Source organism: Anarhichas minor, unplaced genomic scaffold (assembly GCF_050575085.1).
Source record: "Anarhichas minor isolate MPS153535 unplaced genomic scaffold, ASM5057508v1 ptg000001l, whole genome shotgun sequence".
Classification (NCBI taxonomy): Eukaryota; Metazoa; Chordata; class Actinopteri; order Perciformes; family Anarhichadidae; genus Anarhichas; species Anarhichas minor.
Window position 1 is genome coordinate 2934588 of NW_027466447.1, and position 17144 is coordinate 2951731.

Below are 17144 nucleotides of genomic sequence, written 5' to 3' on the forward strand. Positions count from 1 at the left end.
ATTTTGCATTTTAAAGCCATACCCCAGTAACATTGAGCAGTCGTCCGAGCTGTGCTGCTAGATCCTGGATGGTCTTTGGCTGCAGCTCTAAAACAGGAAGCCGTCCTCCCACTGATATACCTCCATACCTGGACATCACAGAGAAAACCCTGCTGACATCTACAGCTACAGCTACTCAAGCCCAAAGCTGTACCAGACCATAACAACCACTGGAGGGAGCACTGCACCACCACACATAACACATCCGTCCATGTAATATATTTTAAAATGCTTATAAAATAGCCCTATTTGGACCCAACTGTAATCCGACAATAAAGCTAGATAAAAACGTGAAATTACCTTTGTTCGTTCACCCAATATTTGCTCTTCAAGCTGAAAGAGATAAACATTTCAACTTTACAAAAATACTTTAACTACTAAAATGAAGACTTTTGTACATTTACATTAACAATACTGTACATTTCTTTGTTACATCTTAGATAAACCTTTGTGTCATAGAATTGTAGTTTTTCTCTTATTATGCAACAATAATTTATTTCAACATTCTAAAAGTTAAGATCCATATGGAGGAGAGAATGTATAGTAAATCTGTGATTTTTGAAAAAGTAACATGCATTTCATCTCAGTTTGCATTCAGTATTTACTTTTTGGACAAGAGTGTAAGTTCTTCCTTTTGAATCGGTGCGCAGAATCTCATACCTGGTTCTGATGAGGCTGGGGTAGGTCTTCACCAGGTAGTCAGAGATGTTTCTGCCTGTTAGGTCCATGAGAACATCTCCTGTTGACTGGATCCTCTAATACACCAAATAACGCACAGTGTATATTTAATATGAGAAACTCATCAGCAATGGTGGACCTCCAAATGTATGATTTCTGATACAGATGTTTAATGCACAATACAGAATGTAATAATGCACGGTGAGGGTTGATGGTGTGTGTCTGTGTGTGTGTGTATATACGTTTATTGTGGCCGTTTTCAATATTAGTGAGCCAACCTGTGGAGGTGGCAGGCCTCCAGCTCCTGCAGGACACACGGGGAGCATGGTGAGTTTCCTGGCTGTGCTGCACTGACAGTTTGGAGATGGTCGGAGGAAGTTCCATTTTGGGCTGGCCAGCATATCTATTAGGACAGGATTTACCAGGGGCATCTCCCACTCCGTGGTGATGTTGTTACATGGGAAATCTCTACCAGTGGGAGAAAATGACTGATGTAGTTAAACAAGACAGCAAAGAGCATAGTCTGGGTAAAAAATGATCTAAAGTTATGAGGGATACTCACTCCAGTGGTTCATCCGCCAAGCAACGTGTCCCAAAGCCAGGCTTGTTCAACAGCACCTCACCAAAGTATCTCATCTGAGCATCCGTAGGACGCTCATTACTGCAATGGACAAAATCAGAAGGTGTATCTGGAAACATTTTTGTCCAATTCAATAGAAAGTATTGTTCTGATCTCAATAAATTGGCAAGTCTCCTCATAACAGCTAAATAGTGCTAGGTGACCTCATGTCCATTATTCCCACCTGAAGAAGGTATACTGTCTCCCATACATCCAGGGACTGAGAGTCAGACTTTGATACTCTCCGAAAGGTGGAACGATCAGCGTGAAGGTCAGTGCCAGGAAAACAAAACTGGCTGGTAGCACAATCTACCAACGACAGATACATAACCGCCATTTAAAAAACAGACAAAATATGCAACTCTGATTAGGATCAAGGCCCTGGTAGTTGGATATTCAACTCAAACTGAATAGCAATATAATGCGGCAAGTAACTATGTGTATACCCCATTCCCAGCCTATTTTTCAAATTTAGATCTTATTCCAGTAAATACAAGTACAACATCCCATATAGCAACTCTTAAAACATGAAATGCTATCAAGATTATTTACAGTGCTGCATTAGATTAATTAGTTTGATCAATTATAGCAAGGTTACCTGGGCAAAGAAGTCTTTGTAGGAGCGTGTTGCGTGATGCAACCTCTTGATCAGCAGAGCAAAGAACTGTTTGATGGTGAGACACAGGCCTCTGACCTGGTGGGATCCCCTGCCTGCAGTACCTTCTGGGACATCACACGGGCCCTGGCCATTGGTGTGCAAAGCCCCATCTGTCTCTGGAATATAGAGCTCAAGTCAGGTTGCACAGTCTTACTAGCACAGGGAGTGTACATGCTATATTAAATAGGCCAGCCAGCAAGCCAAGCACGACTTCTGCGAATAGTGATCAAAAAGCATTTACCAGCAGTGTTCTACTAGCCTCAGGGATGTGGTTCATCATCTTAACATGTTACTAGTGTGCCAGTGAAAGCTCCGGAACAAAATATATATTTATGATGAATAGCCTACATCACCAAGCATAAGTTATCTGCATTACACTGTTGTCAGGAAAAACACATTTGCCAAAACATGTTTTCAGGAATGAATTAAAGAATGTATAAAGCAATAGTTTGACATTTTGGGAAATATTCATTTTCTTGCGGTGGGTTCGATGAAAAGATTGATTGCACATTGTGTTTGTACAATAGATATGAAGCTAGAGCCATCAGTCGGTTATCTTAGCTTAGCACAAAGACTGGAAACAGGAGAAAACAGCTAGCCTTGCTCTATCGAAAGGTAATCCCAAAAAACTGCCTGCTAGCAGCTCTTACTCATTTTGTTATATTGCGTTTGTTAAATACATTCAACAACAAGAAAAGAAGTGCAGAAACGTTATGTTGTACCTTTACAGGGTGCATTTTTTGGGAATAATAACTTTACAATACACAAACAGTTTTATGCAGAGATTAATAAGGAAAGAACTATACCAGCTAACAGTCGGTGGCTAAACTAACCAGCTACTGGCTGTATCCTCATATTTACTGGAAAGACATGTGAGTGGTATCAATCTTCTCATCCAACACTTGCAAGTTGAATTTAGAGGGCATTTGCAAAAGTGTCAACTTCTAAGTTGACCTTCACTTATTCTTGTTTTTCAACGAAGGAAGGTTGAATGGTTTCATTTTATGATACATTATGTTCTGCAAACCCTCTTAAATCGCATAAATCAATTTGCTTTTCCCACAACAGCCATTTGTCCAGAGCTGTTAGCTAAAAGCTGAATGTCACCTTTTGGTGGTTCCATATCAACTGCCACTCTGTTGAATCCACAGAGACTAGCTCGACAGATCTGAGCTAAGAAAGTTAGAGAATGGAAAACAAAGCATGTAGTCCACATTAGGGGGCTACGAGAGCTACAACTATACATTCAGACACACAACAAATTAGCACACAACACAACAGCACGAGAAAGACAACTTAAGGAAAAGTGCTACAAAAACTTTGAAGATTTTTTTTTTTTACCTGGTATACATTTCCTGTTGGTTGCATTCCCATTACCAGTGACCTTTAGGAAAATCTACAAAGAAATAGCTTATTTTAGTTGTCAGGATCCAAGATTAAGAGATGCTCTTCACTACATAGCCTCATGTAACGGAACCTAATCGCTGTAAAGGCGAATGTCAGGAAGAGTCTGTATGACAGATTGTCCCAATAAAACTCTCCTATCAAATTGCCGTTAAGCAGAAAAAATACATAATAGTTTGTATTTGTAATATAAATCATAATCTGTGTTATTCAGGGGCAGTAATTGTCAGTTTGATCTATTGCCTCGTTTTTTTTTATTCCTGGGACTAAAGTGTACATTTATAAACATAAATAACCTTTTTTCATTTTCCTAATGAATCACAATTGCATGTCGTTTTTAAATACAACGCAGTGTGATTACTACAGCTGCTCCCATTTCATTTGTTATTATTTTCATGCACCTCCTCCAGTGATGTGTCAGACACACCAAAGCTGCTGAGGCCAATGTCCACCAGGGTTTCCTCCAGCTCCCTGAAGAGGCTAGCGTAGGCCCTGGGCTGGAAGTTTCGGTTTGGCAGCAAGTAGGTCAGCTCCTGGCCAATGGCCTCGATGAGACGAGCCTCTGGCACGTGATGGTGGATCAGGGCTGTGATGTTTTCCATGTTACCTGGAGATGAGAGTTGGGAAATGATTTTGCTTAACTTCAACTTCCATCACACATTAATGGCTTTGATTGTTTAGTTTAATATCTTATTGCCTGCCCTTTACCTCTCTTATAATGAAAATGTTAAGCAGGCCGCACCAACACTATTAGTAAAAAGATGCAACTAAGAAAACAGAATATCTGACAACTGACAGGTGACGAGTAAAAATGTGGTGTGAGAAAATTAAGAGTGTCCAAAATCACAGCAGTGAATGAAGAAAAACGCATTACATTATTAATAATAATAATAATAATTATAATAACTTTATTTCAATAGCACCTTTAAAAAGAGAGTTCACAAAGTGCTTTGACAGACAAAGCAGCAAAAACAATACAGCATTGGTTGCGCAAAACTGATGTTGACCTTTAAAAGGTCTACAGTAGTACATTGAGTACAGTCAGTAGGGTGTTAGGTATGATGGCAGCAGCTACAGTAAGTAGACTGACTACAATCCAGTGCAAAAGAGACAAAGGATTTGTGCTCTATTGCAAGTTGACAAGACTAAAAACAGGTTTAAGGAGATTGACATGAACTTGGCATAACACAGTGATCTCTAAAATTACAATAACAAAATAATTAAACCTACCATCCATCTGTCTGTCTTGAGGCTGGCTCTCTTCCTGGTCCACTTTAAACTTTGAACACTTTGAACATGTACAGGAGCAATCATCTGTACAATCACAGCTGGCCTGCAGGACAAAATGTTATCAGAAACCATAATATATTGTATATACTCGTGTATTTCTGGACTCATTAACATACAAATCATTAAATGCTGTTTCATATACTCTTCTAGCCAGATAAGAATTACATTCTAGCACTATAATAACTACATCTTCAACCCAAATTCATCATTCCACTTCTAAAGCTACCACTCTGGACCATTTAAAACCTAATGCACAAAAGCACACACAAAGCTCCAAGCTCGCACCTTTGGAGTATTGTCTTTTATTCGTCGTACAAGAGTGAGGTAGAAGCCAGCGCCAAAACAGTTCTTGAGAAAGATGGGGGAACCGCAGCAGTAGAGGCGGCCCTGAGACATGATAGCCACCCTGTCACTGAGCATGTCAGCTTCATCCATGTGGTGGGTGGACATGATCACTGTGCGCCCTGCAACGTGAGACAGACAGGGATGATGAGGAACGGGTAAATAGAGACACATGAAAGAAGGATAGATGTTTGATGATTCTGATTTAGGACAATCTTTCTGTTTTAGCTCAATCCAGACCATCAAGATTAAAGGCAGCTGAGCTGGCCTGAATATGGTATCTTAATTTCAGAAGGGCAAAGAATATATGACATAATTGCTATACTGAATGCATCTTTCACAATTTTAAGACAGAGTCTTTTATTGTGTACAACAGATTAAGTTCAGAACATTTTTAGAGATCAGGTTTCGTGGAAGAGCTGTCAGACATGTTGTCGACAGTGTCATCAGTGATGCGATGTTTAGTTTATGACCCAGGTTGAATTATTTTTGGCCTGACTAGACAAACCTGTCAGGTTTGTTCATCATCTCAGCTCTACATGTCATGTAATATAGCATGGCAAGCTACACTGCTACTTTGTTTATGATTATTTTCACCCCAGATCTCTTCTAATCGGTTTATATGCAAGGTTTAAAAGTAGTTGGCAAGGAAACCTGATAATGCCACATAATTCATAATTAGAAGGTATAATTAAGCATACTAATATCTAATAAATGATATTCACTTAATTATCTATTTTCCTGCCAGACACCATTTAGCCGACTACACATGTTTGGCAGTTATTACAGATACACCATTGTGTTAATGGGACAAAAATGAACACAAATTTTTGAAAATATTTTAAATAATACAAATAACACAATAGCATTATGAACTGCAACCTATTTTTAAAAGATGGATGGTGTCCATGGCAACTCACAACACATTTGGCGTCTAACTGCAAGTGCATAATGATTTCATATAGAGGATAATATAAGACAGTTAAAGTTGGTGATTTCAAGGAAAAACTGAAACAGTTTTTTGTCTTTTGGGATTGGAAAACACTTGTGTGTGTCTATCTGAGGGGGCAAGGCCTCCACAGCACCATGACATTAGGGTTCTATACCTTCTTCTAGCCAGCAAGGATCAGTCTTACCTGCACGGTATTTGAGCAGCAGGTCCCAAATGGAGCGCCTGGAGTAGGGGTCCACCCCTGAAGTGGGCTCATCCAGGATCACCACCTTGGCCCCACCAACAAATGCCAAGGCAACAGATAACTTCCTCTGCATGCCCCCTGAATTAGAACATCATAAAGTACTAACAGCGCTCATATCATTGTGTGTGTGGTTTGTGTGGTAGTAAGCATAAATACATTTGTACATACAACTGTTCATACACCAGCATCCTGCACACCAGCTTTTAAAAAAAGTACTTTGCAGCTGTTTTGATGAAGAAGCATCTTTACAGACCTGAGAGGTTCTGGGTCAGTTCATCTCTCTTGTGGGGAAGACCCAGATCCTGCAGCATGTTCTCCACTTCCTCCTGGGCCTCTGCTATTGGACGGCCTTTCAACAGCGAGTAGAAGAGGATATGTTCTGCTACAGTCATACTGACAGAAAACAAATGAAAGATGGGGAAATAATAATTCAGTTACAACAATATAATTGTGTAAACGATACACAGCAAGCATGTTTTTTTGTTTTTTTATCACAATGTGTTGAGAGTTACATACTGCTGAAAAAGGATGTTGTATTGAGGGCACATTCCTAGAGACAGACGGATGTTGTCCATGTCTGTGCGGATGTCCTTGCCATAGATGGTGGCTGTCCCTAAGGTGGGAGGGAACATACCGGTCAAGATGGACCTAGGATGAGGAGACAGAAAGAGAGAAGTAAATGAAGACTACTTTAAAAATGTTCAGCTCTTGCAGTTATTGTGTGTGAGTATGCATATGTGTGACATACATGGTGGTGGTCTTCCCAGCACCATTTTGGCCCAGAATGGCAGTAATCTGGCTCTCATAAAAGCTGATGCTAAGGCCATCCACGGCCGGTGTGGAGCTACTGCCGAACACCTTGACCAGGTTCTGGATACAGACACCCTTCACCAGGTCAGCTGGCTCTGCTTCAAAGAATGGCTGACCTGCATAAAGCAAAGACAACCAGATAACCGACCACAACCAAACCATATTGCAAAAAGTGACAATTGCGTCTACATATCATATTTCTTTCCCTTTTGTGAAAGTAAAAAAAAATCTAATTTGATCTCACAAATGTTTACGAAAGACACAAATGAGATCAGGGGACTGGAATGCCATAACAGTTAAAAGAAAAGTTCCAATCACTTATTAACTAAGCATGATACTGACAAGTTAGCAGTATGTGTGTTCACATATACCAGCAAGTGCAAGCACACACACACAAGGACACTGAGTTCCCACACAATGACTCTGACTGGCAGAGAGGGAAAGTGAGAGCAAATAGAGAGAGGGCTTGAATCCCAAGTGAGATAAAGTGTTGGCTTGGAGAGATATTACATCTACATAATCAATATATTATGTAATGAATTATATATGGAAGAATGCTGTAATTGCTTTTTCAGAATCAAGCAGAGATGCTGATAGGCAATAAAATGCAGCTGTAATGTGCAATAATGAAATTGTGATATAACTGTGTATCTATTATACCCTGGGGTACAATGCAGCCAGCTTTGTACACACCGTCTTTGATCTGGTTCTCCTCAGCCTGGCTCTCCACCAGCCTCTCACCCTGATCCTGGTGATCACATGACACTGTCTCTTCCAGAGTCTTGGGTTTCTCTCGGTCTTTTTCCTGATCTTGGTTTTCCACCTCTTGCTTCTGCTGCTCTCCTTGGTTTTTGTTTGTCAGGTTATCAAAGCCTTTTGTATTCATCTCCAGTTTGCTGTTGTCTTTGGAGACCAAATAAAGGATTTTAAAACTGACTTAGGATTGATATCGGTACATTATGTCACGAGATAACAGTCTCTCCTCTAAGCATACATATTTTATTATGCTCAGTACGTGAACAGGAAAAATAGTAAGCAAGTAAGCTTACCTGAAGCAGGAGCCACACTGTTGAGCCAATAACAGGGCAGGAGGGGGAAATAAAATGGTCGACCAATTCCATACTGGCCTGTAATAAAAAAAGATATAATACATGAGCTACAGTAAATTAATCAAAATAGTATCAAACCGTTCATTTTTCTGCTATACACTGACCAGGGAAGACATTGTCCAGGTACCAGGCCAGCACAGCATACAGCACAGCATCCAGGCCCATCATGCAGATGGAGGTGAGAAAGGAGAACTCGTCCCCCTCTAGAGGGCTGGTCTGGATGTTGTCCCACTGCAGACCAAGGCCCTGCTCTTCGTACCGCGACAGGTACTCCGTCCCAAAGCCAAACGCCACTTGGGACAACAGACTCTGCGAGGAGAGGCAATGGTAAACTCATCTTTTTTCTACATTTAAGGCTCGTACTTCTACCAACTGCCTAAAATTAATTCATTCTGTGTTTAATCTAAGACTGTGACCAAGAAGTTTAGACTGTGTGAATGTGTGATGGGCCTCTAAATCACGTTTAGTGTTGAGTTTGGCATAGGTATAATGCCTTGGGATCTAATAAATCTGTGATACAATTAAGGAACAACAATTAGTTGTGTTTTAAAATGTTGTGGTAAAATCCAAAGATCAGTTCCTGTATTTGATAATACACGTAGAAGAGTCAAGAATTGAAGATTGTGAGCAGTTAAATCCTGTGCTGTAGCTAAAATTGATTAATTACTGTATATATGGTATTTTTGGTACATTTTTCAACTGAAGCATGTTCCTTTTATAGTGAGAGATGCTGAGATGGGACACCCACCACCAAGATCTTCATGTCCTTGGTGATGTGGTCTTGCCAGGTGAAGCAGAAGACGTGCGGGAGGTAAAGTGCAAAGTAAATGATGCCGCAGCAGGCAGCTGCTAGGTTGGCCTGGTTGAAGAAGACACTGAGGAGGAAGCATTGCATGATGGTAGCCGTGGTGAAGGTGAGCAAAAAAAGGAAGAGGATGACACCGTTGCTGTAGTTTAGTACCCTTCCTCCCTATAGGCCGGAGACGGAGAGAAATTGGGTTTTCAGTTGCAATTCCCTGAATCTGCATAGGAATTATACCAAACATACATACTCTGGATGTATTTGAAGGCATAGGGATTAATGTTGGGAACCAAACATTAAAGTTGTCTTCATATATAACTGATTGGTTGTTCAACATTGATTTTCAAAACAGAAGATTTTCCACACTGTATGACAATGTAACATATGTGAAATATGTTATTATTATGTACAAAACTGAGTGAAATATACCAGTCCAGGAAATCATGTTTTACAATCAATGTGGAATAATCTACAGTGTTCAAATGGCTTTTGCATAATAATTTGAATCAAACTAATTTTTGTTCATAGTCTACTTTAAACATATAGAAACCTTGTAATGTTTAACAGCATTGTAAAAGTAGTTGCCATGTGAAATCAGGGCTAATAAATACCATATTGGTCATACACAAATATACATTATTTGGGTAAACTTAAAACATTGCTGAACACTTATCGTCCGCTAGAGGTCAGAATAGCCCATCTTACAACAATATGTCAGTTGAGCCACTGGCTGGCAACAAGAGATGACTTGTGACTCTTACAACATAGAGGAGTTAATTATTGACTAGTACATTCCTCCAAAGCTGTTGACATAATTCCCATGATGTCATGGTATTCACAGTTTTTCCATCAATGATTTACATGTATGCAATCAGTAAGCCACTATCGTTATTAGTTCAAGGAAAAAGATCTTGTAATGCCTCAGAGTAAAACTGGGTGATAGTTATCATGATCATGCTGAATTTTTTATTTTAACAGACTGATTAGCTTCACAGAAAAATTTGGTGTTTCTGACAAAAGATGGAATGTAGTCCAAAATGGTATAGCAAAAATGGCAACGAAATGTAATTTAAGTGAAAATGAAGGTAATCAGAAATGTCACAGGACATAGTAGAGGATAGCCTGCACTCTAGGAGCTCCATTCATATACTGTTTACTTTGCATTATCAGTCTTCCACCTACAGTGGCATCAGGTCTTCTGCCCAAACATACAGTGTCTGTATGGAACAAATTAGGTGGCGCAGGAATGAGGATCTTTAGAAGCTTTTTTGGAAAATTCTTCCTCACCATGATGATGGCGGTGAGGAGAGCAGTGCTAGTTCCCATCATAAGGAAGCTGTCAATAAACCAGGTGGACCAGATGACGCTGTTGGTGACCCCCATGGCCTTCATGGTCTCCTTCAGCCGGAGTTCCTTCTCCAGGACAATACTCTTGACAATCATGGACACAGAGTAGACCCAGGCCAGTACCATAAAGATGGGGAAACAGCGGTTCAATGTCAGCATGAAGCTGGATAAAGAAGGGGAACGAGAAATAAGATGAAGGAGAGGGACACAGTTACTGAGTTGAGGAACCAGAAATGTGTGATTCTCAAAATCTATCAGGTTACTATAAAAGAGTAGTTTACTAAGTGACGAAATGCTAAGTTGTGACTGTACCTTGAAAATCAAAAACTAGAAGAAAGTCAACAAAACATCTGCAATGGCTGTTAAATCTGATTGAATTTTGTTTAAATTGACTAAATGATCAACTTTTCCACTTACAGATCATCGACATAACAAGGGTAGGGCATCTGCTGTAGGTAAACACCTAGTGGCCACTCCTTTCCCGTCTGAGTCTTGATGATCCCATGTTCTATTATGTCCTGGAGGTAAGCAAAGCCGCCCCAAACATAGCGGAAGTCATCCATAGGATCAGCTCTGGGGCCAGGATCCCAATACCTGAGCAATACACACATAATTAGTCTTTACGCTTATCATTATACTAAACCCATCATTTCCATTTGACTTTGATTCTAACCTGTCTTTGACCTTATTGGTGCGCTCCACTGCATCAATATCCATACGGATCTTGAACTTAACATGAGGTGGGACATTGGTGGTCCAAGGGTGCATATTTACAAAGACAAGGCCTGCCCAGAACTTGCTGTCCTTCAACAAGTCCAAGGCCCAATAAGTGACGGTGTCTTCGTCACGCACAGCCACAAACTTATCCAGGAGCACACACTGAGTGAGGGAGAAGGAACAAGACAGAGACAGTCATATCTGTTTAACAGAATATTGGATTTTACTTAAAAAGAACACAAAATCAGTTTCCCTTTAGATCACTTACTTGAGTTTTACATACACTGTATCAAAATTGTAGCCATGAAGGTCAACAATCCAGCAATCAAAAGCAATTGTTAAGGATTTTTAGAAACATGCCTAACCTTGATAAATGAAACGTATAACAAGTAAATTGACTTTTGAAAATGTACAGTATTAAATGTAAACTGATATGATTACATGTGAAACAAGAGTTTCTTGCACAAAAAGTACTCCGAAAGAAGACCTCAAAATGCCCTCAGTGGTCAATTCTTTGGTTGTAGAATTTAGCTAAACCATCGGTCATTGTGAATTGTCTTAACAGCCATGCTAGCACCTTTGTGAGGCTGTACTTATTGTAGGCACAGAGGTGCTGTGAGCTAAATGCTACTTCAGCATGATAACAAACTGACAATGACAATGGTAACATGTACCAGATTTTATATTATTTATGCATCCAACAGTTGGCAAAATATTTCAAGAACACTAAAGTCAATAGAAATAATATGAATGCCTAGAAATGTCTGTGCACATACATCCATCAAGATGTTGAAATATATGATAAGTGGAAATTGACTTGCTGGTGGTGGTACAGAAAGTTCAGGGGATCACTAAAGTCATCATGGATTCATTATCTGGGAACCACGAATGTTTGTACAAAATTAAATGGCAATCTATTTAATAGTTAGATATATTAAAGTCTCTATTAGAGTGGTGGACTAACATTTCCATCGATAGCGGAATGCTGCTAGCGTGGCTAAAAAGGTGAAACGCTGAGAACTGCCAGTGTTGGCTCGAGTCACTGTGATCTACACTCCAAATCCACATTTGCAAAGAAACTTCAGCAGTGGTTGTCTCTTCCCTGCAAAGCGTGTCTGATATAGCCATTCACTGTAGCCTAATGCAAATAGGGAGGGCCGTGATCCAAAAAGAAACACTCCAAACAACAATTCACCCTTGAGATTCCATGGAAAAATACCCACCAAAACCAAAACACACATTTGCTTTGAAAAAACAGACATGCATCCAAAATGCATGCATATATGCATTCACAGATACGATATACACTAAACACACCCAACTAATTATTCAAATCTCAAACACTGCCCCTTAATTTGCCCAAGCATTCACCTACTAACACTGCAGCCCCACTGTATGGTGTGTTACGCATGCATACCACCAACGTGCAGCCAACCAGCCATCAAGCCCACGGTCATTGTTGTCGCTTTATAATGGATGGTGGTTGGAGTGACAGCTGTAGCTAATCGGCCTCAATCGTTCCCACTCTCCCTGTCACACTCAAGTGCTGTAAGCTTCAACTTGGACAAAAACAAAGAGCACCAACCATCCACCCAGCAATGCCCCAAGGTGCCCCCCATGTCACCCCCCAGTGTGATAGGCCCCTCATCCCGATTAGCCTCCACAAGGAAAGGAGTGATTTAAACTTTGTTTCAAATGCATTGGTCCACTAAATGTGGAGGGCACTCACAAGAGAAGGTATATGATGTTTTTCTGTTGTTTTTTTTTAATCCTCCACTCCATCAGCAAACAAAAGAGACTCGACAGCTAGTTTGCTGCTATGGCTCTCGCCCACCTGGGTAGATTTCACAGTCTCTGAGCGGGCAGACAAATTGCAGAGCCCGAAGACAGCTCATCTAAATGCTTACATAACATCAAGACTTGTATTGAGCACATAGTGGTTAGCCAACCAGGGTATTGAAATCAACAAGTGACAAGACTTGGCTTCATTGGATTATTTCATGAATAGGCCTGTCCTAAATCTTGACATCTCAGGTGGAGTGAAATGTGGAAAAACAGCCCACATTCTTGCCTTCAGAGCCCAATGGGAGAAGTTGGCAAAAACAATCCTGACACCTTATTCTCATCTGGAAATGTGGAGCCGGTATGATTCTGCATTCTGACACATTCCTCAAAATCTAGGTAGCGTTATTTTAAAGAGGCAAGTAATGCCTACTGCAAGACAAGGAAATGCTAAAACGATAGATGTGTTTTACTCACATCCCCATATTGGTTGAGCATCCGAATGAACCGGTCAGTGAGGTTGAAGATGTCTTGCCAGTCAAAATCAGGCACGTCGGCCGGACGGTCCTCTGGTGAGCCATTGTACAGGAAGTTGAGGATGTGTTTGGAGGAGAACGGGGCCTCCTCTAGACTCCTGTCAATAAAATCCATCACCGATGGATTGCGGATAGTGTCCTAAACACAAAAGGAGGTTGGGGAATAGGCTTTATTTCCCCTGTGTTTTTTTCCATTAAGAGCAAGACTTATTTTTAAGGATGATTTTTCTGAGACACCAGTACAAACACAACAAACATTTCACAAAAGCTAAACCAAGAGGAAAAGTGAAAGAAAAAACAGCATTAATGAAACAAAAATTAACTTATTCAAGGCATTAACATTGGTCTGACATTTTTCTTTCACAAAGGAAAGGGGGTTAAGAGAAGGGTAACTGATTAAAATAAATACTACAAAATGTATAGTTAATGTGAGGTAAGCGAATAAGGACAGTCGATGGGGTTTACAGGGAAGTCAAAAGGAGAAAATAAGAGGAGTGATAGACACTTAAAGAGAGGCGGAAGGGGGAAGAGATGGCATATTTTGGTAAGATAAGGTTCTATATTTAAGCAGGAAACTTTCAGTGAGGAAACGATCATGATAAAATAACAACATCATCAATCACCGTACTCAAGGGGAAAATTGTTTGGCAATGGATGTCAGCTGAATGGAAACACATTGGTAGATTCTGATCATATCTACTGTAACAGGCACAGTAGGACTGGTACGTGGATGTCATTTTACACCACAATTGAAATCAGCTGTCAGTTTTAAGCAAGTCAAATCCAGCGATCTTGCAAGCAATCTTGTGTTTTGTTCATTGATTCTTCCGATATTCAGTTGCAGTTTTAAGAAGTTTTTACAACAAACACACTTTATGTGTCCTCATCAGTGGTGGGCCGTCAGGGCCAGCAAGCAAAGCCTTCTCGGCTGGCCTAGGTACTGACGGAATCCCAAAGTTATAACTATTTTATAATTTAATCATTTTTCACAAATACACTACATGTATTCTAAATATTTTTTCCCATTAGCTTATTATCTCATTGCACAGCTACTGTCTTCCTCAGTTGCCCTGCTTCCAGCACAGCTTGTTTTAAGTAGAGCTTTTATCCAATCAGATTTTGCCTCTATGCTGTCTCTAGGTAAAAGCAATCTGCCTGGAGGCCTGCAGAATTACAAGTGAATCCCTTTGCAGTTTAATTAAGTAAATGGGGATGATATTGTTGATTGTCATAGTCTTCAACCAATCAGATCTTTAGTTTGACATTTTGGGCGTATTCTTTGACGTGCCAGAGCCTTCTAGCTGGCCTACAAGTACGTCAGCATTAACGTGCGGCTTGATTGGTCAGTGGGCTAGCGTGACTGTTGCGAAACTAGCTAGCAGAACTTTGTAGTAGTAAGAGTTAAATTTTAAAGATATGTAAGAAGTTTTTAGGTGACATTACATTGTCATTGTGTTAAATACATTGATTTTGACTATATGCATTGCCCGTTAATTAATTACGAAGCATCCCGTCATGCTGCGTCATAATGAGGTTATTAGGAGGTGGTTCAACTGTAGTAGGACAGCACTGAAGGCCCAGGTATAAACAACAGGGCCCGCCACTGGTCCTCATTTCATGTTGTAGTATTTAAACTATTTAGTCACATTATATTGCGGTCCTACCCGGATCATGTTGATTTGGACTCCATCTTGGAAAAAAGCCCAGATCTGAGGAGCCACTTCTTCCCAGGCCTTCCCCATCGTCCTCAGCCTCTCCAGCTCCTCAAATGTTGTGTTTGCCTGCAGGAGAGATAGAAAAGTGTGTGTACATGGGTGTGTGTGTGTGTGTGAGTGGTTGGTGTCTCAACATTGGAAGGACAGGAAATTGTTATCAAAAATAAACATGCACACACAACTAGTCTCACAAATGCTCATATCTGGGAGCACAAAATTCAGAAATATGGGACCACATGCCAATAAAAACGTTTTGCACACATGTATAGAAGAACATGTTGGGAGGGGGAACTTAAAATCCCCTTGTGTATACGCATGCACGTGTAGGCCTACACAGCATTTACAAACTCAAAAACACACATTGTCACTGTTCTCCTAATCTCCTGCTACATACCATTCCCACATTAAACTCTCTGTGAAAACAGGCTTTGCAAAGACAACACACACATTCTCACACAAATAATTCCCGCGGGCCTGCTCAGATAACCAGCAACTGTGCAACAAATGTACTCTGTGCCAAATCGTCAAATATTTACTGCACGCTTATCATTAAAACCCTGGATGTGTGTGGGTACAGTGCCTTGTGTAGAAATACCAAAGGCTGGCTATTTCAGTATTCAGTCATGTGCAGTGGGGGATGAAAGCGCTCAAGAGTACACCCAATTAAACGCCTTCCTCTTGTGTGTGTCTGATTTTGGGTGACAATGGGGACAATGGAGCCGGGGTGACAATGGAGGCTGTTGGTGACAACTGGCCGAATGCATTCAGCCTGCCCAGTGAATCCCAGTCAGTTTCCCACAAGTGAGTGCCTTCTCATTCTCCGGGGCAGTTTAAAACAGCAAGCAAAAGCAGGAGGAGGACTGGGGTTTCCTTGAGGTGACTTCTTAAAAGGGGCAGTGGGCCAAGATGTGTGGTATTTTCTGCCTGTATTTTGTACCCAACTTATATACCTACAGTACATACATATGGTGCAACAAAGTGAGCACTTGTGGAAAGTTTAGTTTAGTTAAGTATTACCTACTAAACTCAATGAAATACCCTGACACACACACACTACTAAACAGATGTATATATCACACCAACATTACACTATGTTAGGCCACTGTTGCCTTAACCTCTTAATCTCGGAGCCGTTTTTGAGGTCTCTGAGCGAAAAAGCATAGCCCTACAAAACTGACCATAGCTCTGTAACTACAAGGTCGATTTTAATAATTTTTGTTGATATAATCAGATCACAACACCTGTGACATATTTTACATTGGTCATATTGTGAATATGTTGCTGGTTAATATAGAGAATAAGACATAACACAGCTGAAAGTGAAAATATTCAGCCTCGCCTGGGAAAAATGCACTTTCAGTGATAAAAGGTTATTGAAATAATGCAGCTAGCTCCCTGATTCTTTCCCAAGTCATAGCATAACTGATCAGTAGTTATTAAAAAAAGGTTAAAGTGGAATAAAGTGGAATAAAGTTAAGAATAAGAGGTTTTAGTCAGGCGAGGCATCATTTTCGAACCAGCTGTTGCAGCTCTTACATTGTACTTTTATACACTATATAACTATATATTTCACTTTCTTTATCACTCATATGATTCAATACATCCAAATACAGATAATAGGAATCATATTCATATTCATAACATCATCAGAGCCAGTTTTGGCTGTCATCTGTAGGATTTTCTCAGTTCATGTGTGGAAATTCTGCGACGTTATTATCCATATTTTGAGAAAACTTGGGCGCATAACCACGATTTTTGTCGGCGAAGTTCAGCATGAAGGTACGTTTGATCATCCACAACGGGTTAGTGCTTCTACGGATCGTAAAACAGAAGTTAGTTACGTGTTCCGCCACGTGTGCTAATGCTAATAAATGCATTGTATGACTGGGTAGCCGTTAGCATGAGGGTACAAACATTGATTTACTGTACTCATAGCGCCGATTTCGGGCCAGGATTTGGTGCTTTTATGCCACGATATTTTTGTGCTTATATGAGTAGCCTATAGTTGTCTTTGGAGTTTATAATAAGTGACTTATATGATGTTGTTGTCCACACGTTGCTGGTTCATCGAAAATAAAAAGTGGCCGTGTCCACACTACT

At 40.3% G+C, this 17144-nt stretch overlaps 1 protein-coding gene across 1 annotated transcript in view; it reads right to left on the reverse strand.

The window, feature by feature from the left end:
* abca4a (ATP-binding cassette, sub-family A (ABC1), member 4a) overlaps positions 1-17144 on the reverse strand; it is a 34515-nt gene that overhangs the window by 6152 nt on the left and 11219 nt on the right. Inside the window, exons 10-33 of the mRNA XM_076089253.1 lie at positions 14994-15110; positions 13271-13468; positions 10968-11173; positions 10712-10888; positions 10235-10457; positions 8894-9115; positions 8250-8454; positions 8086-8163; positions 7730-7939; positions 6975-7152; positions 6743-6874; positions 6480-6619; positions 6167-6304; positions 4974-5152; positions 4629-4731; positions 3800-4005; positions 3336-3390; positions 1935-2110; positions 1521-1645; positions 1280-1378; positions 996-1185; positions 700-794; positions 340-372; positions 23-128 (exon numbers count right to left, since the gene is read on the reverse strand). Of these exons, the coding sequence (XP_075945368.1) occupies positions 23-128; positions 340-372; positions 700-794; positions 996-1185; positions 1280-1378; positions 1521-1645; positions 1935-2110; positions 3336-3390; positions 3800-4005; positions 4629-4731; positions 4974-5152; positions 6167-6304; positions 6480-6619; positions 6743-6874; positions 6975-7152; positions 7730-7939; positions 8086-8163; positions 8250-8454; positions 8894-9115; positions 10235-10457; positions 10712-10888; positions 10968-11173; positions 13271-13468; positions 14994-15110 (3591 nt within the window). The remainder of the gene's footprint in view (positions 1-22; positions 129-339; positions 373-699; positions 795-995; positions 1186-1279; positions 1379-1520; positions 1646-1934; positions 2111-3335; positions 3391-3799; positions 4006-4628; positions 4732-4973; positions 5153-6166; positions 6305-6479; positions 6620-6742; positions 6875-6974; positions 7153-7729; positions 7940-8085; positions 8164-8249; positions 8455-8893; positions 9116-10234; positions 10458-10711; positions 10889-10967; positions 11174-13270; positions 13469-14993; positions 15111-17144) is intronic.